Consider the following 23,003-nt stretch of genomic DNA (forward strand, 5'->3'; position numbering starts at 1 on the left):
TACTTTGAACACGCCAGCCTTGATATTTCTTGTAATATAACTTTGAATAATGCATGTCTCTAAAAAACATGAGACAAAGTTTTGAAGAATTCAAGATAAAATCGGCTGCAGAGTGCGCAAGATCTGGTAAATAGTGGAAAATAAAACTCAAAATTAAGATAACAAGCATGATGAAGTGGGCCACGGACAAGATCAAAATAAGTCTGTGAAGGTGTGAGAGAGAATTAAAGCACAGTGATGTCTGCAAAGGGGTCTGTGCAGGCGTTTGGAGAGTGGAACAGGGATAAGATACAGACGCCATTGTGTCATAGAAGGAGACGTGGGCTCACCGATGGGGAAGGAAGTATGTTTTGGGAAACACCATTTTTCACTCTTTTCAGCCATTTTCATGGTATAATATAAACGTATTTATCAAACACAAATAAAGTCAAGCCTAAATCGGGTCCATGTGGATGTTTTTTCACAGCAGATTGTTCAGTAGAAACAAAAAAACGGCAGCCGTAGCTAGCGTTAGCATGAAGCATCATGTTAGCATTCACTGTTTTTTATGTAATTATGAGCTATCGAAACACTTTGTTCCGCCCCATGTCTTTTTATCTTTATCTAGTAGAAAACTATATTTATAATTTAGTATTTGTTAAAGTCGTTTTTGAATAATTGGAGAAAGTTTCGATTTTTCTCTGCTTTGTTTTCCCCTCTGCTTCAAAACATTACAATATTTGGGCGATCCTAGAGATGCCGTCTGTATCTATCACAGGATGTATTCAGGATAACTGAAACATATACTACAAATGAAACTGAACACCACTCCAGGAGTATATTCGGTATTAGGGGTTTGAACCTCTGGGTACCTCACGATTCGATACGATACGTGATACTTGGCTTACGATAACGTTTATCTCACGATACTGCGATATATTGCACAAAAATAACCTACGATACATCACAATAAAAAAACATGCTACATTTAACCTTAAAGTTAAGATACCACATATTATTCATCATTAAAATTTCTTCTCATGTGCTTTGTACCCCTTTTTTTTCTGTGTCTATAAATGATCCCTGACTTACACACTGAAATCATCATTAAAAGTCGTTTTTTTGGTGTGACTGTAGTGCTGCCCCCTGCTGTCCTAACTGAATTATTGATCATTGTTGGCCTCTATTGACTGTGAAAACACTGAAGCACTACTCCCTCTTTAATATGCATGGTGTCGCTCATTAATATGCATGGCGTCATTAAAAGTATCGATATCGGAATAAAAAGTATTGGTATCGTATCGTCCCGCTAAACATCGAGATATATCGGAAAGTCGATGTATTGTCACACTCCAAATCGATCTCACTGACATACTTGTTTCAGCATCAGTGAAGCTATGTGACAGCTTATCGAAGCTTGTGACGTCACATCATATGACCTTGCAGGCTCCACAGTGTGATTTTAAAATCCGTGTTAAACTACAAGCGTCATTCCTGCATCTTTTTCCTCCATATGCATCAAATCAAGTGTTGCAGTAGAATTATGTGAAGTGAGACAAGTCCCCACTCAACACGCAACTGCAGGCTCCGGGGACGCTGCGCTTGAATTTCAAAACAAAGGCAACAAAAGACTAATTATTCAAAGAGACACCCAAAGGCAAATACTCAGAGGATGACAGTGCGAGCGCAGAGATGATTAGGAAATGTTATGGGTGATATCAGGGGAGAGTCACACCAGGAAAATGGGCCCATATAAATGAGCAGGGCGGCTGTTTTGACAACATAATGTGAAAAGCAGTGGGAGCAAATCTCAGCAACTGCAGTTAAATGGAAGTGGTAATAAAATAGTATGGTGCATAGTTTTGTTTTATTTTACTGAGCCAGAGTGGAACAGTTGGACAACTGTAAAATGAAGTTTTCTGGGATTAATTGGAGTAAGGGACAGTTCTAAACCTTTTTAGAAAACTCTTGTCTCTATTATGGCCACTTTACTATTCCTTTGAGTGCTTTCCCACTTACAAAGGACTTGTAATTGGCCATTACGCAGACATGCTGCATTGTCAACATTTATTTTAACTCTATATCCACCAACTCAATGAGATGCCACAGCAAATCCAAAACAGCTATTAGCATGCTAACTGACGTGTTATTGCGTATTTTGCATAGATGACACAGTGTTTCTGCTAATTCAAGCAGGCACTGGCATGTGATTCTACTTCACAGAACAGTGTTATTTCCTGGGAATAGAAGTGTCTTATTAAGATGTAATTTTGTGCCGTTTTCTCTGAAGAACAGACAGTTAATGAAATGGCATAGGCTTAATGAGGACAGTGCTGTGATAACTTCCCAAACACAAATTCTGGAGCATCTTACTCTGCAACCACATCTAACTCTATAATCAGAAACAACTGCTTTTACTCACATTGCTATGTCTCATTGTATCATATACATATAAATATATTCTAAATTAGCAAAAAGAAAAACATAGGTTGATACTAAAACCAGAGTTCGAGAACAAAGCAAAGCTTAAGAAGTTGTTTATCCCCATGTGGAAACACTCGTTTTCATAAAACTAAATATAGATCCAGGTGAAAATGATTAAAAGTTCTTGGACTTGGCGGGAACATGCTCATGCATCAGCATCAGAGACTTGGCCTGGGCTTGTTTTTAACCATTCAGGTGCATGGTGATCATGTATAACCTTCCAGGGGGCACATCTGGATGCAGATGGGGCAACATTGTTGGATTTATTATTTTTTACCTGACATTTTTTAGTTTAGGTCAGTAAACAAGGCAAAGAAAATCCTTGCAGATCCTTCTCACTCCATGCATGGGCAGTTTAAGTGCTTTACCTTTTTCTTGGTTACTACACTGTATATGAATTATGATGTATTTTCCGCATTTTATCTTCAATGAAAGTCTTTGAGTCATCTTCTGTACTCAGTAGTTGGAGAGGTTGGCCAACCCCAACCCCAACTTATCTAAGCTGCTGGCTGAACTGAACCTTAGTTCGCTGACGCAGTCTTTTGGATGAGAGGTGAAACGTTCGAGACTCCAACTACTGAGTACAGAAGACGACTCAAAGAACTTCATTGAAGATGGACAACTCCTGTACTTACACAGACATTTCTACATTTTAGTGGTGTTTTTGTTTCTATTGGTCACATGTTCCATCGTTGACTGTATGATAGTGTATGTTGTATGTTCCTGCTGGCTGCAAACACATTACTGAATTGAAAGGAAAACAAAATATTATGTAAAAAAAAAGTGTGTCCTGTCATTGATAAACTTCAGATGACTACTGAGAAATGCACTTTGCCAGGAAGTTTCATCAGATAGAGGAGTCTAATGAATCAGCTGGTTTAAAAACACTTGCATGACATCGAGGTATGTATATATACTGTGATTGTGAAATTATTATTCCTGGAATAAAACTGAACATTTTACCCACAATTTGTAACTGCTGACAATAGAGCCCTGAACTCATCACTGTGGGAGTTGTTACTTAAAACAGGGAGGGTGGTTGTAAATTTAATCAAGCGCTCCTGTGCTGTGGAGACGCATCTTACTTTGACTAGCTACTGTAAAATGTCGTAGTGATGAATGAGGCTAAGGGCAGTCACACTTCTTCACGAAGCACTCACCCACACTCTCACAGCCATTAGTTCCCATCATTTTGTTTTTCTCCTCTTAACTTTTCTTTTAACTGTACTTATTTTCAACAATCCTGAGTTCTATTAGTCATTCAGTGTCACCAGACCATTACACTATAGAGAGAAATCTGCATTTTTAAAGAAAGCGACTAGGACTGATGCCAACCCCTGTAATAGATTTTCTTCTGAGGGGGACGGCCTTACCTGAACCATTGTTTGAACTGGAGATTAGCTCCTCGTCTGCCCTCAGACTGCTGGAGCGTGAAGTGACAGTGCCATTGGTGGAGTTGGACTGTTTTCCGCACAGCAGCATGTTGACACTGCCAATCATGTCTTGACGGAAATCCAAGGACCGGGCGGCCTGTACATCTGGAGAATTCTGGAACACTCTCAACTATGTACAACAAACAGGACATACAGCAAATAAGTGCGCTTGAAACATGATTTACATCCAATATACTGACATGTAACATTGCAACTTACAGCCTCAATAACGGGCAACGCATTTGCAGAAGTGCTCTGAAACAGACGAGCTGTGGCCAATGGGTCCTGACCTGTGGCTGATGGTACCTGCAAAAGGAGATCATTTAGAAGCAGTTGTATAAATTAATGTAGGATTTTTACTAAGAGAAATACGTTACATACAGTGCCTCTTGAAAGTACTAATACACCTTGAACTTTTGCAATTTTGTCATGTTTACAACCATTAACATAAAGATTTTATTTTGAATTTTTTACTGAAAGTTCACACACAAGAAACAGACAACGGTGAGGTGAAAGCAAAATGATACATGATTCTGTTATTTTTCCAAAAATAGAAAAGTGAAAAGTGGGGCATGCATAAGTATTCTGCGTAATCTACTCCTAGTACAATTACAGCTGTGAGGGCCTCAGAGCTATGGTCACTAAGCAACATCATGAAGGCCAAGGAGCACCAGAGCGGTCAAGGACAAAGTTGTGGAGAAGTTTAAATCAGCATTAAGTTATACAAATATTTCCCAAGATTTGAACATCTCACGGAGCTCTGTTCAATCCATCATTCAGAAATGGAAAGAGTAAAGCACCACTGCAAACTTACCAAGACACGGCCATCCACCTAAACTAACAGACCGAACAAGGAGAGCACTGGTAAAAAATGCCACCAAGTGCCCTAAGATAACTCTGGAGGAACTGCGAAGTACTCTACACAAATCCGGCCTTCATGGACGAGTGGCAAGAAGAAAGACATTATTGAAAGGAGGCCATAAAAAATCCCTTTTTGAAGTTTGTAGAAGTCATTTGGAGGACACAGCTCCATGTGGAAGAAGGAGCTTTGGTCAGATGAGACAAAAATGTAACTTTTTGGCCCTAATGCTCATCGCCCTGAGTGCACCATCCTCAGTGTCAAATATACAGGGGGGGGCCTCATGCTGTGGGGCTGCTTTTCCTCAGCGGGGACTGGGAAGATTGTAAGAATAGTTGGGAAGATGGATGGCTGGGGCGGAGATTCACCTTCCAACAGGACAATGACCCTAAACAGAAAGCTAAATCTATGATGGAATGGTTTAAAAAACAAACATATTAATGTGTTAGAATGGCCCAGTCAAAGTCCTGACCTAAATCATATTGAAAATCTGTGGAAAGACCTGAAAACTGCTGTTCACAAACAATTACTTTGTACTTTTATGACTGAACAGAAAATATTCAGCATCGTTTTTTTATGAATAAATATATGAATAAAATAAATACTTTTTTTAAAGGCAACAAATAATCCTTTGAATAATTGTGATTTCAATTATGAAAAAAAAAAATCGTAATTATTATTTTTTCAATAATCGAGCAGCCCTACTTGTGTGTGAACTTTCAGTAAAAAATTCAAAATAAAACCTTCATGTTAATGGTTGGAAACATGACAGAATGTGCAAAAGTTCAAGGTGTATTAGTACTTTCGAGAGGCACTGTAATTTTAGTATTACTCCGCGACATAAAAACATAGAACTAATCAAAGGAAGTCCATCTGAAAACTTTGTGAACCCACTATAGATTCCAAACCCCCTCTGCCGTGTGAGCAGTGAAATGATTTATAGAAAAAAGATGGCAGAACACACGTCTAAATCACCACTGAGAGTCGAAGCGATAAACTCTGACGCCTCTCTGTCCGTTCCCTTTATGCCGCTGTTGTTGTTATCACAATCGTTCTGCCACCGTCAAGCCGTAAGTGTGAAGGCTTGATGTTCTTTCTCATCCATTTGCTTGAGGCGCTGAGCAGATTTTTTCTTTTTCTTTTTTTTCCCCCTCCGTAGCGTATCTTGTCTGCGCCGTTTCTTCTCCTGTGTTTGAAAATGCCTGTGGGCTTAAATTGTTCAAATGCTCTCCTCTAGTCTACGAACTTCCTGCCTTATCACTTATTTATTGGATTTTCTGTCCCATATATTTTCTCTCAAAGATAAACTCAAAGGAAAGTGCGCTGGCTTTCATCATCGCCAAAAGGGGATGGGAGATTTTAAAAAAGAATTTGAGAAAACATTGGTACTAATAATTTATTCCTAGCATTCTAGTAAAATCAGTGTACTGCTCAAGCTAGAATAATTTTGGCTGAAAACTGCCATGATCTATGTGGGGAAATGCAAAAGTAATAGCGCCTGCTTGTATAGACATTCTTTCTTCTTCTTGGGTATGTCAAATAGCATTTCACTTATAAATGGGCTGGAGCAGGAAATCAGTGTAATTGCATTTAATTTATTGTGAGCCCTCAGAGATTAGCAGTAGAGTGTCAACCTCCAGTGCTTCATTATTCTGGGCGAAAAGATTCATTTTACTGTATAATTCTATTATATTCATGCAGTAAATTACATTGTGCGTTTGCCTTAGCAATGAATAGTCCCCAAGCTACAGCTGAGTGGAGGAAAAGAGGAAGAAAACTTTGGTAATACTGTCCACCCTAATCACCTGATACCTGACATTATTTTCTTTTTGTAGGGTAAAAAAGTAGTAATTTGTGAAAAAATCTGTTTGCATCATGATGATTTGTTGATGTTGTGTATGGTCAACCCAAAGAGTCAATATGTGATGAAAAGTGGTTTACCTTTTCGCCTCTGAAGGATGACCGTCAAGGTAAAAAATGTGTATAATTTCATCACATTTTGACTAAAGGTTCAAAATAAGGTATAGCAGTGGTCTTTAGGGGGAGTTATGGGTTATATTTGATTTTTTTTAAGGCTTTTACAACTACCATAATGTCCGGACTATCGAGCATACTTGAATATATATTTATAGACCATCCTCAGTCATGTGACTTTTGGTTGGCAATTAGCTGTTTGGAACTGTGCCTATTTGTGACCCATCACGAGAACGGGGGACACAACTTTGGGGCATTTTGAGCGGGACATAGCTTGTGAAAGTGTCGTCTCCAAGGTTTCCAACAACGTGTAACACATGGAAATCTGATAATATTTGGAGAAGATGTGGCATGTTGAATTTAGGAACTGTCAAAGTGAGGGCTTGGCGAAGAGAACTTGGGCTGCCCCCACAGAATGGACAACTCAGTTAATAACATAAGGCACTCTGTAGGGGTGGGTTGAGTTTCAAACAGCTTATTGCTAGTTAGTTAGTTAGTTATTTTATTGTTTATTGAAACAGGGACACTGTACAAAACCATTAGTCTTTACAAAAGAACAGATGATTTGTACCAGATTTAGCTAAGTAGCTATTTTCCATCTGCAGTCCCTGGACAGGTGAGTACACAAAACAGTACAATTATAATCAACAAATCATAACTACAATAAAATCGCTATATAAGTAAAGTGTATACAAAAAAACTAAACATTCCATTCATCAATGCAGACATGATGATCCAAAAATGTACTTGCCAACCAAAAGTCACAAGACCGAGAATGGTCTATAGGTCTTCAGGCGCACAAATAAGTTATTAAAAACATGTGCAATAAGGATATAATATAATACCATGGTGAAACGCTTGAATTTGTCCCATTTGAGCTTCATACTTATAAGCCCGTTGATTAATGAGTACATGTATTCTGATGACAAAAGCAATGGCTGCAATAGTAATAACAGTAGCAGTATTGACAGTATTAACTTAAGTAGTTCAAGTTGAATTAAGAGCTTTTGCTGTACGTATTACTCTTGGGTAACAGTACTGTAGAGTGAGGTTGAAAATTTACTGATATACGTATTTAACAGATGCACCATAATTATCACGTCCATATTCCGTTTATGTCCAAAATTTGAGATCCCATATGTTTTTGTAGATGGTCGGATTTAACAATGACAAGCTGGAGAGAGGAGAGGAAAAAAAGACAGACTGCAAACACGCCACACTTCGTGCCGAAACATTTCATCTAAGTTTCAAAGTCTGGGAGCATTGACGTGTTGTGTGAGATGAGCTTGTTGCAACAAAGATGGGCCTTACCTCGAAGAGCACTTTTCTGGCGTCCAGGTTCCGCAGCAGCACTTGTTGTGTGTTAATCAGCTGCTGCGGAGACAGGGAGCAGCTGACGTTCTGAAAGGCCTTTTTCTCCGCCGCCAGGCTAAATTGGATGTATTCGTCCAACCCCGTCCCCTCGCACAGGACACGTCTCAGATTCTCCGGAGTTTGGACGGCCATCATCTGAGAATTACACAAGATGATTTGCAATGGATGGAAACAAGAAAGGTTCTGGATCGAATGTTACGAATGAAATGTTGGCGAACCCCTGAAATCTTAGAAGCTTGACAAATGTTCACAAATTTGCAATCATTATCATTATATTTACACAACTACAAACGAAAATATAACAGTAACAGGTTGGTGACACAAGAGAAGAGAAATGATCTAGTGTTTTGTCATGGGACAATAGGACATTTTATAATTAATCCCACAGTATTACAATGATCGAGAAGTTACCCTGGGAATTTCACTTGTTATCCTGTTTTATGATGACAGGAAAAAGCCTTGTGACTTTTCCGATAAAAAACATAAACCCTGGTGGCCGAGGCGCCCTGGGTTTGGTATAGGGAAAGTTGCAGTATTCTTGAAAACAGATATTTGTATGCATTAAATTGTATCAGAAGATTTGAGAAAAGCTACTCACTGGATTGATCCTTGCCTTCAGGAGGCTTCGGATGACGGTTGGAGGAACAGACAGACTGTCTCTCAGGTGTGTTGAGAAAGTCTCATTCTCTCGGAGGATATTACTCAGGATCACCGGCTGAGCTGAAGACAAGAACAAAGCAATCTCACTTCTTAGAGCCAAAACAACTGCTGTGGCTGTATGTGTAACACACCAGAGTTACTTCCATTATTCAGTGTTTGGACTATGCCTGCATTTAGATTTAATAAGGTAAATTGTTATCCATTCATTTTGGACTGAATGCCTACAGCAGGGGTGTCCAAACCTTTTTCACTGAGAAAAATACAAACAACTGGGCCACACTCAGTAGAGGTCAGATATATGACTTCACCTCTATTGTATTAAAGTTAGCAAATTCAATAAAATGTTAACTATGCTTTTTAAATGAAAATGCTTAAAGTAAAAAACAGCCATCATCACAGCTTTCTATCAATGGATTTTCATTTTCAAAGATTCAAAAGATTCAAAGTTTTTTTATTTGTCAAACCATTTGGAATGATTTGAAATTATATTTCTCTCATCCTTGATTGTGGAACGGGGGGGTGGGCAGTGAGGGTTGGGAGCACAGAGAGGGTAGGGAGGGCAGGGAGGGCAGAGAGTTCAGCTTCCTGATGACCTGGTGTATGAAACTGTTCTTCAGTCGACTGGAACTGGCCCGTGGATTCCAGTCTCTTTATTCCATATATATATATTATATTTTTAGAATTAAAAGTGGGCCGCAGTTGACTCGCGGGCCGTTGTTTGGACACCCCTGGCCTACAGTATCATACCATGAGCTTGCGTCATGTCATAGAAGTAGAAACTTCAAATAAAACTGCCCATCTGTTTTAATTTCTGTAACTGACAATGGTTCATGTCGTCAGTGTCTTCAAACTAAACTAACTAAAAGCAGCACACAGTGTGTCAGTCAGGTTTACAGCATATGGGTCAACTCTTCACCAGTAGTAAGTGTGAATGAACTTCATTGTAACTGGAATGGTTCACCAAATGTACTCCATAACACACAGCTTAAGAACCACTGCTATCTTTATTTCCTTAGCTGTTGATTGTTGAGAGTAAAGCCTCCTCCTGCCCACCGTCTCTCCTCAGACTGATAGAACGACGGCTTCTTATAATAGGGGTTCATCTACAAGTGCCATGACAGAGGCGTTGTTTAATTCCATTAGCCTTTTGCAGATGTAATAAATGGAAATCAGTCCACTATTAGGATGGGACGTGGAAGCGGCTCACGACGACGAGTTATTCAGGGTGAAGATGAACAAGCATTGTCTAGAATTAATAATGCCTCTGATATATTGCTCGCAGACCTTCTGATCCAAACATGTGTTATTATTATTGCTCTATAGAAGGGAACGGGGGGTTACTCCTCTTCCTAATTGAAATGACCACCTAAGTCTTTTAATCAACCTTTGGCAAAAACAAAAGGAGGGCTCGACAATCACCCCTGCCATTCTAGCGGCACTCCATTCCCTATTCTCTCCGTGACCTTTACTTCTTCAACCACAGACAAAGTCCCATTAATTATGCCCAGGCTTTGATCTTTGATGGATTTAATCTTGTATATTACCAGCCGGCGACCCCGAAAATGCAAATTCACCGCGAGGCGTTTGTCCAACAGCGCCGCGCCGACCAACCGCAGACCGGACCCCTCCCCTTCCTCCTACTTTGCAAATTAAACTCCGTATGAAAATCTGAATATCATCAGACTAAATGAGCCTAATGCAAAGGAGCAGCTTATCAAGACAAACGATCTGTCAGTCCGAGCGGCGGATTGCATCATAAATAATCCCGTGGCATTGTTTTTGAGAAATAACAAATCCTCCGACTTGTCAGCGGCGTGAAGGGGATACTTTTGTTGATGGAGGGCACTTAACAAAGACATAGCGGAGTGATCGTTACACTGGTACAGCAATTATTATCAGAGCATGACTCAGCAGTGATGTGAAAAGTGATAGAAAACTCTTTGACCCTGTTGCTGTTATGAGGTAGTTGTCCTTCACTTTTATTTCTATCCCTCCACCGCAGCCGCATCAGAAAAGTGCAAATGGCTTCACTAAAAACTGTATTGAGCAATAGAACTTTGAGATTGCGCCGGCACAAGCGCGTCGATTCAACGGGGTCCGTTTCAAAACAAGAGCTATGGATTGCTTTGTTGCTTGTAACAGAATGGCTTTTCGATGGACATAATATAGCAGGGGTATGTGTCTTTGACCAGTGTGTGCTCCGACAGTAAAACCTTACCATTGTTGGGGTCTGTTTGTGACAGCAGCACATTCCACTCGTCCATGTCGTCAGCCAGCAACTTCACCTTACTCAAGATAGAATCTCTCACCACGAGGTTCTGCAACTCAATCAGGACACCAGCAATTCTACAAGGGACACAAACGTATCATGCAGCGGGTTCAGAAAGAAGTCATGCCCCACCAAGTCATTAAAGCAGTAACTCTTCCCCCTAGAGGCCATAAGCGCCACTGCAGGTGTCGTAGCATGTTGCATTTTTTTTTACTCATTACTTGTCCCTGAGAGTAAATACTACGCTGACAGAAAAGACAAAGGGAGAGAGGGATATTGTACATCCAATTACACCAGTGGTTCTCAACCTTTTGGAGCCGTGACCCCCATTATAACAGGTAAAGGGGTTCGTGACCCCCCGCCCGGGTCACACTATGAGAAATAGGATTCATTAGCCTACATAATTCTGAAAAAACAAAGAAAAGAAACAAATGGCTGAAATAAAATTCATGAAACTACGAACAAATAATGGCACTCTGGTACACTAGCAAACACATGCCACAATAAAACAATTAGATTATTTGCTAATGAAAATATGTATATTTTATCTAAATGATCTGGCGACCCCCCAAATTTGTCTCACGACCCCCATGAGGGTCCCGACCCCCAGGTTGAGAACCACTGAATTACACAATGGATATAATTTTTTTCACTCATACTTTGCTGTAAATACTGTTTAAGTGGTGCTAGCCCGCAGTTAGCCTTGCCTGTTAGCCTGTTAGCTTCTTCTTCGTGATTCTATTAGTGTGTGCCTCCGACCCGGAGCAGGGAAAGTTGCAAGCATGGTTTTCTGGCCAGAGCCACCGTGGGGTGATGAACGACCCCCCAATCATCCCATTAACACTTGTAATACCCCCAGAAGGACTACAAAAATGATTTATTAAGGTAAACAAGTTACTTAGTACTGCTTTAAGTTACATTTTTATACTGATTTTGATTATACTTAATATTAATTTACTTAATTTACATAAACTCTTGAATATTCAAAACAGCACAACTATGACTGAGAGCAGTGGAATTATCACTGGAGTTATCAATTGTTGGGTGTGAATGGTTATGCCACAATGACATTTTAGTCCCCCCCCCCCCCCCCCCCACACACACACACACACACACACACAAAATTCAAAGCATCACTAAGATAATCAATGTAGATCAATGATTTGCTTTTCATTGTGATATAAGGAGTCATTAAAAGAGGTCTGAAAACTTTCTGGAGCAACTGCGTTTAGATTTGACTCAATATGCCACACACTTTCATCCGGAGAGATGCCTTACATAGAGTTGTCGTAGTTGTTGACTTGCCCAGGAGCCTCCCCTGGAGTTGGGGAGTTCAAGCAGGGATTTTCAATGTTGCACATCATCCCTTGAATCCATGGTAACACTCCGGCTGAAGGCATGGGTTTATTCAGGTAGTGGCCTGGTAAAAAAAAAATATATATATACAAATTCCACTTTTATCTGTCAGTGAAAAGAGTCAAAATATACTTTTTAGAAAATGACTTACATTGGCCTTTGTTGTCTGGCTGATTAGTGGAGCGCACCCAAACCAGTATGACGAAGAGGAAGAGTGGCCATATTATCTCAATTGCAAGTCGCAACTGAAATGTAAAATATACCAAAGTGTTAACTCCTCCCACAATAGATCATTTAAAACACATTGTATTGTATTGTATTTGTTGTTGATGTTTTATTATGCCCGGTATTTTTTATATACCTGGATTTTTATTATCTATTTTATGTGAAGCACTTTGGGCAGCCGTGGTTGTTGTAACTGCGCTATAGAAATAGAAAAGTTGACCTTGACCTTGACCTATTATAGATAAGGTGTTTAATTCATTTTGGATAAAGAAATTTACTGGCAATGGCTACTTATTGTCCGGGGTTTCAGAAGCACTTTGGCATTTTTATTTAGCCTCAAGAGGGGGGTAAAGGTTAGAGTCTTGTTTGTTGTTTCCTTTGTGTATAAATCTAATATGTGATTTAATAATTCCTTTTTGATTTACTATGGAACAATAGCAGGAGGTCAGGGCACAAGAAAAAAAAAAAAAAATCACGACATCTCGACATTGAAGAAAAACCTAGTGCCGTTGGAATACAGCTACTTTGAGGTCAAGGCTGCTCGTGCTCCCGATCACAAAAGGCCCTACTTCCTGTGAGTGCTGCTGAAGTGACTCGCTCCTCTTGCCGCGTTTTAGTGGCAGAGTCGGTATAATACCTGCTAGCAGCCTGTGTCCCATGCAGCGCGCCAGGCTCCTCTGTATTTGAACCCCAGGGAATGGAGAGCACAGAGGTTTGAATGGGTGCTCGCGAAGCTTTATTTGGTTGCTAGGTTATGCCTCCCATTTCCCAGCTGCTGGCCTTGAGCGATATTCTAGCAACAAGGCTTTTTTTTCTCTTTTTTTTCTCCTCAATGCACAGTACACCTCAAACTCTCAAGCATTTTCCTCACCTTTTTTTATTTTTCTTTTGCAAATGTGTGGCTTCTTAACATGAGTGCCGTGGCTCGGTTTAGATTTGGCATTAAAAGAAAGGGCAACCCAAACACTTGATTAAGCTCATTCATTTCAGTTGTTTGCAGCCGGGAGTCTTCTTTCAAGGACGACTTTCCATATTACAATGCATGGGCTGGCCTTTGCTTGACTTTTTGCACAACCCCTTAACCCTCCAGACTCACCTCAACTAACCCTGCAAGCCGATATAAGTTCTTGCTTCCAACTAGAGATGCACCGATCCAGCTTTTTTGCTGCCGATACCGATATACTTAATATCCTTGGGTGTATGACAGGCTTTAGGTTACATTACCATAAACAACTCCAATGAAGTGATCTGGTCACTACAAATATGTTAGATCAGTTATTTCTTAACCTCTTAACCTTTACCAGGTGCATTTTCTCCAGTACAGCTTTACCCAAATCTAAAAGCTTCTCAACTGGAGAGCAACAGTGTAATGCTTCATTTGAAAGCTAAGGCCTACAAAAGTGATTGTTGGGTACTTTCTTTTTTGTCGGCATGTTTTTTCCAAGTTTTTGTTGCGTTTTAGTTGCTTTTCTGGCACGTTTTTGTCGCTCTTTTGTCACATTTTTGCTGAGTTTTCATCCTCGTTTTTGTCACTATATCAAAGCTCTTTTTTTTTTCTTCTTTGTAGATTTGGGTAATGCCAAACTGGAGAAAATGTGCTTGGTTAAGAGGTTAAACTAAAGAACAAACGCTTGGCTTCAGCAGTGGTTATTTTATTTTGTCAGGCTACTTTAGGTATTTCTAGTTTCTGACCCAGCCTTGATTAGTTTTCATTAGCATTAGCATGCTCCCGCTAGCATTTTGCGCAGACATGCATTTATGAAGGTTAAAACGAACTTAGCGATTGAATTCTCTTGGTTCTTAGCTTTCAAAAAATATATAGCATACCCATATTCACTTCGATTTAGGTGGCAAAAGTTGTGTTTTTAAGGCGTTGAGAGCCAAAACTAGTATCGGTTCAGTATTGGATATTTGTAGCAAATACCTGATGTCGTATTTTTTCCAGTATCGGCCTCGATATCCGATATTGCATCAGATTGGTGCATCCCTAGTTCCAACTACTGTATGTTTCTACCTACCTATCTATCTATCTTCCCACCTGCCTATACCAACTAATCCATCCATCCATCTTATAATCTCTATATAGTTAAGACATTGTTCAAAAAGCTATACTGTACTTCCTTGCGAGTTTTCCAGTCAGGGGCCCCTACAATCGTGTGTCTCTGTGCTCTCAGATAATAGAATTTGAAGGTTGTAAATGAAGACGGAAGACCGGTGCGGGTGAGGAAAGCACCATGGAAAGCACCAGGAAATCACAGATCCATCGAGTGAGGTGTAAATTGCCACATTCACACTACATATTTCATAGAACCTATAGGAATTTGAATAATTTTCGACCCTCCCCCCCCCCAGTGCATTTGTCAAAGAGAATGTGGTTCCGCGGAGAGCTGGAATTATCATAATGTATTCCAATGAAAAGGGATGGAGAAGAGGAAGACACACATCAGGGGGACTTTCTCAGTGTCTGGCTCCCCAGGCATTTGCCATCGGACAGAGGCGTCTTTGTGAGCAGATAATCTCCCCCCTATGAAATTATGGGAAATACTGGACCATAAAATCTGTTTCATGCCTGTTATAAAATGTTCGAATGCTTGGTGAGGCATTCATATAATTGGTCATTAACCTCCGTGAGCCCTCTAAAACCACCATTGTCCTTGTCCGACTCCCACTGGTTTAGTCTAAGAGCAGTATTTCATATTGACATATTAGTGACATCTGTTAGTCACGGTCTCCAAAAATGCAAGGCTCTGTGAAAGTACACACATTTTCTATGAACTATTTAACAAAATAAATCCCACCTGTTATTTGTGCACGACTGCGCTTATAATAAACACATTCCACTTGCAAATTAAGACGGTGTATACAGAATAACATCGCATTGAATTTGAATTTTGTTGATTGAATTCTGACCATGTTTTTTAGCAACACATAATTACAGTAAAAGTGAAATAAAACATACCAAGGTCTAAACTTGATGTTTATTAAAAAGCAAGAGCATGCAGCTAATATGAATGTTTGCCAGGAGAAGCAAATTAAAATGAATAGTTTTAGAGACTGTAGCAGAGTCTAGTCAAAAATTCAAATTCTTTTAATCTTACAACCTGGAAAACATCCATATGCAACAAATGAAAAAGTTGATTTTATCCTGAACTCTGATGCTTTCCCCTCCTCTGTTCTTTTAGGTATCACAGAATCCGAACTTTAGTCCTGAACCTGTCACAAAACACAAGTGGCTGCGTTTGAGCCCTGTCATTTCTGAATCAAAGAACACGGTGTGATTTCACAATGGCTCACAAATGGCCGTTTACTCTGTGACAACTTGTGCAGCTCCGGACTGCCGCTGAGGCACTGGGTGTGACTATTACCTTGTCACGTGACCTCTCACTCCGAGGCTGGGAAACCTTAGTCATTATATGATCAATGGATTATGAGAAGGCTTTCCGTCTGTGTTTGTGTCTGTGGAGACGTCTCGTGACTTTTTTGTGCTTTAAAACTGTGATACAACGATGCCCCCTTGTCACGAACATGCTATTATGAGAAGTATATTTGATACATTCACGCAGTTTGGAGTCAGTCTGTTTACTTTCTCACTCCGTATTTCCTGAATTTTATTCTGTCATAGAGGGACCACAGAACTGTCCTCCACATCCATCTCTAGACCTGTTATGGGCTGGAAAATATGCAGGGGCCGCTGGCTCTGCTTTTTGGCAACAACACTAAGGGCCGCCAAATAGCCGCTAGTCTCCCATTGAAATGCATTGGACTTTAGACATGTGAACAACAACTTTAGAGCCTGGTCCCTAATTTTCTTAAACTTTCTACAACCAAGATATTTCTCCTGTGATAATGCTGGGTTAGTTACAATTAAGAAGACCAGGCTGGTTTTCGTGAGAAAATTTGAAAAAATCTCGTACTAATGAGGGTTGAACTGCTAGCATTGGAGCAGAGCAAACTACATGTCACGCAAGGGCCGAGTCTACATCGAAGATCCCGCCCTTATGCCCTTTTAGGCACATGCTTCGTCAGAGCTGGGGAGTGGGGGGGGTCTGTAAACCTGCCATGATTTCCCCCTCAAGCCTAGTCATTGTGGCAATTGGGGAGGAGTGAGAAGGAGATGTCTATTCTTTTAAACGGGTTATGAAAATATGCTATTTATAGCACCATTGATTTGCTAGCATGAGCTGAAAGTGAAAGCTTGTTTTCACTGATTTATAACACATCACTCCTACTACTATCTGAAGAGTCTTTGACTCCTTACTGTCTTTTCTTCTTTTTAAAATGTAAAATATCAATGCTGAGGTAATGATAAAACCATTATATGTCCACTTTAAAGTTAATTACTATAAAATAAGATTAGATATCTTTCAGAATATTCATCCGAACTTCAGGAAAGTAGTATTTGCCCTTCAGAGTAAACATTTGCTGCCACTGGTCCCTTTATAAGGCTTTGTTAGAACCAAGACACTGACTATGTGACATAACACGCACAAGAGACAGATCTCCAGAAATTGAAGGTGACACTTGGAATTGGTCTGCATTAGGCTCAGATTGTTCTCCTTTGTCTAGGGGGAGTCTTAACGGCAGCTTACATCCATAGGCGGCCGTTTTCGGAGTATATCCCTCGCTTTCCCTCCCATGAATAACTTAAGTTGCCCTTGATAATGCCACAGAGGGACCAGCGCAGCCTCATTTTGCGCGTCCAATTTGCCCTCAGACAAGCACTGCTGACTGGCGGCCGGTGCCGTACCTTCTGTCTCTTCCGGAGAGTGAAGTTCTTCCACAGGAGCAGAGCGAGTTGCGTCGAGAGACCCATTATGCCTGATCCCCGGCAATATCCTGCCAGCGCACGCGTCGCTATGGCAACCCGGCCCACTTAATAACAAAGCCTGTAGGGAATAAAGAAAGGCAGAGTTTGGTTTTAATACAGAGGTGCCATGCATCTTGAAGGGGTGTGCCACTAATCATTCACTTCCAGCCGGCCTTGGGGCTCGTGGCGCGGCACCTGTTTCAAAGAATTATTATCACCTGCACTCGGCAGAACTATGGCTCAGCATGGGGACACTGCTCAGTCCATGTACGCTTTCATATTTTAAGGCAAGCCACTGCAGGTGAATAGAGAAAAAACATATTACATTTAGGAGATAACTTTTCATGTAGTTAGCTGACATAATCTGAGGAAAAAGTATTGACCCTGACCCTCCACTTTGGGACTTGGAAATGCATAATTGCTAACCTTAAATAAACTAATAGTCAGTACAACAACAACAACAACAAAAAACAAAAAAAAGATTCCAATTACACCCTGTTTGGGATTAAAAGTTTAATAAATAAGGCTCGGTATTAGATAGGTATTGGAAAATCCTTCCGAAAAAAATCTTGAAAATCTTGTTGAAGCAGAACTAAGTAACTCATGCCCCTAGAGGCCATAAGCGTCACTGCAGGTGTCGTAGCATGTTACGTTTTTCTTTTACTCGTTAATTGTCCGTGAGAGTAAATACTACGCTGACAGAAAAGACAAGGGAGAGAGGAATATTGTACAATGTGCAACAACCCAATTACACAATGGAAATATTTTTTTTCACTCAAACTTGGCCGTTAACACTGCTTAAGTGGCGCTAGCCCAAAGTTAGCGTTGCCCGTTAGCCTGTAAGCTTTGCAATACGTTTGTTAAGTGTGACGTCACGACTTCCGCTCTTTGGTCGTAGCATACCGGCTAAAATGCGAGAAAAAAACAAAACATAAAAAACTCTTTAATACAACAATTAATATTTCTGAAACAGAGAGTGACTGAACCTACTTATTTCTCAGAAAAATGCCGCACCTACTGCTAAAAAAGTAATATTTACCAAAGTCGGTACTTCCGGGGTTAGCGTAGCTGCTGCGCCGTTAGCATTTATCTACGCTAAACCAGAAGTACAGATTTTGGTAAATATTACTTATATAGTAGTAGGTTCAGCATTTTTGGCTAATAAATAAGTATGTTCAGTAACTCTCTGTTGAGTTTCAGAAATATTGATTGTGGTATTAAGGAGTTTTTTGTAGTTTCTTGCACATCTACGACCCTGGAAGTAGAGCTATGATGTCACCACTTAACAAACGTATAGAGTTCGGGAAAATCGACAGCTCCCATGGAGATCCGCCATCTTTGCAGCTGTTAGCATATATTTCCATTGACTAAAACTAGCTAAAAACAGTATAAAAAGTGGAGAAAATAGCTGTGGGACAACTCCGTTAGCTGCTGAGTTACTGCTGGTAAATACATCTAACTCACTGTGGTGCCCAAGTGTTTCTTGTGGTACTCCAGTATTTTAACTTTTAATACTCCATTAGTTTACAATTGCTGCTAATACCATAATGCTTAGCGATATGGCATCACATTCCTGAACTTTATAGTGGTTTTCTGGCCAGAGACACCAGGGGGAGATGAAGGACCCCCCCAATCACCCCATTAACACTTGTATTACCCCCAGAGGAACAACAAAAAGGATGTAGTAAGGTAAACAAGTTACTTTGTACTGCTTTAAGTACATAACTGTTAAACATGGTGCCTGGTGCTATTCAGAGTGCAGATGCCACAATGTGAGAAAATCCACTTTGAGGAAAATGAGCCTTGAAGTAACAATTTCCATGTAGGTCTTTGAATAACTGGTGACTCATTGCGAGATTTAAACAACTTATTGTGAAAATCAAGAGGCTCAGAATTCATTCATTCAGGCCTATTTATACAAGCCTAGATGAGAGATGGCAGTGGAAAAACCTTGTGCGTTTTCAAATAATAATGATTTGAGAGACCAAAGGATGTTGAGTGGACATCATTTTACAATTCAGTTGATATTCACAATGTTCAATGAGCATGAATACAATTGAATTTGAATCGATCCAACCACAGCTGGATTTAACACTTTGACACCACTAAGACCAATATTTTTTTATTTTTTTATAAACCGGCACAAGTTAAATAAACGACGACGTACTTTTAGCCGTGAAGCATTTACTGCAGCTTTTACTAGCCACTGAACCAAGATTACACTGGCCCTAAACAAATACATCCACCATGACATTTTTACACTCGTGCATCAAATATGACCTTTAGTAAAGACTCCGCAGCGCTGCACTGACGACAAGACACACTCACTTTCCAACAGAGATCCAGATCACTCCCGAGTAACTGGGGGAACTCTTTACTTAGGTTTACAACATGCATTAATATCAGTAAATGCTCGCAAAAACTGCAATAATGGCTGCAGCTCAATTATTACTGCGCTGCGCTTGTTTCCGGTAGAGTTTAAAGGTTACATCGTAATTCATGGTGGTTTTTCTGCTCTCCATACGGCCGTGTTATCTCTGGACAGTGTGAACATTCCATTGAATAATTGTCATTTAAAAAGCAATTACATATTTCACAAATGCCACTGTAATGATTTGCAAACCACAGAATTAATTTATAAGTTGTATTCATTTTTGGTGTATGTAGTCAGACGATAAAACTAGCCTATATACCATATGTGGACTGTCTATATATCAGGGGTGGGCAATTCATTTTCATAAGGGGCCACATGAGAAGCCTGAATTGAGTCAAAGGGCCGCACCAACAATAACTCAAACTTATTCTGCTCAACTTTGTGTATTTTGAATAGCCTATACCTACTTTTATTTAGTAGGACTATTATTTTCTGTAAATATTTAGCCATGTCAAGCCAAGACTATCCATTTCCCACTTGACTACAACGTGTTGTTTATATCCTGATCTTTCATTATGTCAGTGCCCTCTGCTGGACACCTGTGGAATTATTTCATTGTATTTTTATTTAAGCTGCCCTCTAGTGGCTGGAGTGAGCATTCTGGCGATTTCTTTAAAAAATATCATAACTCAACACAGGAATGGGCTAGAGACTTACTTATTTTGGACATGCTTATGAATTTATGCCCTACAAGTCGTGGGCCGGACTGAATCATGGGATCAGGACTTCTGCTCGTCTGCCATATATGGCCAGGTCTGCCATATATATCAGACCTGGACCTTTCGCCAGGTCTGCTATATATGGTTTGTGTAGGCTAGTTTTATTGCTGGAAAAAAAAAAAGGCTACAGAAATTAAAAGTCTCTGATATTACAGCATGCATTCGTTGTTTGTTGCTTTAACAAACGACTGCAAAGTACCGAGATTGACTTACGTCTAGTCTCGCAAAGCTCTTGTGTTGATTATTAGAGAGTTGGACCACTACGCCTTCTCAAGCACAACCCGAAAGTACCACTCCTTTACAATTTGACCATGATTATTCCAAGCACTGCCATCTTGAAATATGCCCGTGCCATGAGGTAAGAAAAAGATTGATTTCAGGAATAATAGTCAGCTTACCATATAATGGCAGTGAATCTACTGACCAACTGCAACTGATTGGTGGTAAAAATGTTTCCTCTGGCAAGGCATGGATTATTTCGCATCATAAATCCTGTTCAAACCACATCACTTTTAAAGAAAACAAATGGAGGTATAAAACGGATATTGCTGTTTTGAGGCAGGCCAGCTGTCCTGGTGGTGTTTAAAACGTTTTGTGCAGTAAATGGGCTGCCGGTCCACAGAGGCCTCAGAGGAGAGTGCGTGCAGAGGTGGGGCAGGTAGATGCACTGTTTAGCCCAAGGGGAAGTCCTGACAAATGCGGCACCCTTTAACGCTCCGTTTCCTCTCACTGGACAGCGGCCATCTTTCTTCTGCGAGTTTACATTATTTACTGGTGCTTCATGGATGTTTCATTTGCCATAATGGATACAATTTCCAGCAGGGACAAATGTCGACAACTAAGCCTGTGCAGCTGCGCTTGGAAGAGTATGGATGGAAAAATCCAGAGTAAATCACGTTTGTACAGGTCTAAATCAGTGCTTATGGTCTAGAGCAGGGGTGTCCAAACTTTTTTCATGGGGGGCCGCATATTGAAGTGTACACGGGGTGAAGGGCCGTAGATCAGTAGTTAGTGCCGCAAAACCTTCGACTAGCAGAGGTTTAAATTGTGCCCCATACCTCTATTTAAGCTTAAAACCTTCATGCCAGCTCTGTCTCACAATAAAATGTTAGTTGTTAGGTTAGAATTGTATAGAATTATTACATTTCAAATAAAAAGGTCCATCTCTGGTGATGTGTACCGATACAGCAAGAGGCCGAGGGCCACCATAAATTGGTCTGAGGGCCGCATTTGGCCCCCGGGCCGCACTTTGGACACCCCTGGTCTAGAGGGTCTCGTTTAAGTGAATTTTGGGGGACTTTTGATTGTCTGCCATATGATCAATGTTTTTATTGGATATAAAGTAAAACACAGTCAACCTGCAAACTGTTCTGGTCTAAACTACAATGTCAAAGTTTTTACATAATACATTGAGATTTGAGGAGGACATAATATATTACTTTTCTAAATGTGCCTGTTGATATTGTTGTAATACTATTGCAACTCTTGCATGTTTTGAAATAATAACAAAACAAAAAAGTTCTTCTGTATAACTGGTTACATAACATTCTTGGCGCTATGCCCATGAGTCTACCCTGACCCGTCTCCTTACATTGGTTCCCTACACACGAACCAACACTAGACTCGATCTTGTATAATTGAGAATGCACTGCATTTGTAAACACAGCTTTCAAACCTGGGCTTTTGTAAGGCACTGGAGAGGGACGGCTCAGAACCACCTCCACTCTCAAATCACATCAACCATGAAGGATAAACAACATCTCAGACTGCACCTCGGTACTGTGCACCGGACCGTATCTGCCTCTTGGATTTCTTACACTTTTACAAGTTAGTCACAATTTAAAACAAAAATAATAATAATTCTTTACCAGTAAACAGTTGATTCATAAGAAGGGGAAGAAGGGGGTGGAGGACCAGTGCAGGACACCATGCTCTGGGACAAACCCAGAAGGCACTGCATCGTTTCAGAGGAACAGAGGAGCACTGAAGGCAGCCAGGCAGGTTTCTTTCGGGTGCTACAGTTTCCCCTACCTCCAAAAACATGCTGGTCAGGTTAACCCACAGTGGTGGTGCGGCTCAGTCATAGTGGCTCAGGACTAACACCTGAACACAATTTTGTTGTATCATTGTACAATGACAAATAAAGCACTTACTTAGTTATGCTCATGTATTCTCTTGAGCAGACATGATCTTGACTAACTTTCTCCCATATATTACACTTTTGTCCAGTCATGTATTTTTCCTCAGTATATGGCACTGAAGAGGCCTTTGTGTTGAGTCTTAATGCACTCCTTAAAAAAGCATGTAATAATACCTAATCTTATAATATGCTACAACATTTGTCGTGACGTCATGGAGAGGTCAGTTTTGAAGAGATTATACTCTTCTTCGGAATACTTTTCTGAAACAAAACAAAATTTGCAACTTGAT

General features: G+C 40.3%; 2 protein-coding genes across 3 annotated transcripts in view; both read right to left on the reverse strand.

Annotated features, from left to right (window-relative positions):
- LOC306980995 (phospholipid-transporting ATPase ABCA1) overlaps positions 1–17,473 on the reverse strand; it is a gene marked incomplete at its 3' end in the record, with an annotated part of 176,433 nt that extends 158,960 nt beyond the window's left edge. Inside the window, exons 1-8 of the mRNA XM_079580541.1 lie at positions 17,361–17,473; positions 12,540–12,633; positions 12,311–12,452; positions 10,982–11,109; positions 8,702–8,823; positions 8,041–8,238; positions 4,116–4,202; positions 3,837–4,026 (exon numbers count right to left, since the gene is read on the reverse strand). Coding sequence (XP_079436667.1) covers positions 3,837–4,026; positions 4,116–4,202; positions 8,041–8,238; positions 8,702–8,823; positions 10,982–11,109; positions 12,311–12,452; positions 12,540–12,633; positions 17,361–17,426 — 1,027 coding nt within the window. The 5' untranslated portion in view covers positions 17,427–17,473. The remainder of the gene's footprint in view (positions 1–3,836; positions 4,027–4,115; positions 4,203–8,040; positions 8,239–8,701; positions 8,824–10,981; positions 11,110–12,310; positions 12,453–12,539; positions 12,634–17,360) is intronic.
- The window catches only part of caap1 (caspase activity and apoptosis inhibitor 1), a 228,911-nt gene extending 207,561 nt beyond the window's left edge, over positions 1–21,350 (reverse strand). For both annotated transcript variants that reach the window (XM_079580405.1, XM_079580406.1), the window contains exon 1: positions 21,341–21,350. The gene's annotated coding sequence lies outside the window, so the exon portion shown is untranslated. The remainder of the gene's footprint in view (positions 1–21,340) is intronic.
- Between the last annotated feature and the right edge of the window lie 1,653 nt (positions 21,351–23,003).

Source organism: Gobius niger, assembly GCF_951799975.1.
Source record: "Gobius niger genome assembly, chromosome: 21".
In the NCBI taxonomy this organism is placed as follows: Eukaryota; Metazoa; Chordata; class Actinopteri; order Gobiiformes; family Gobiidae; genus Gobius; species Gobius niger.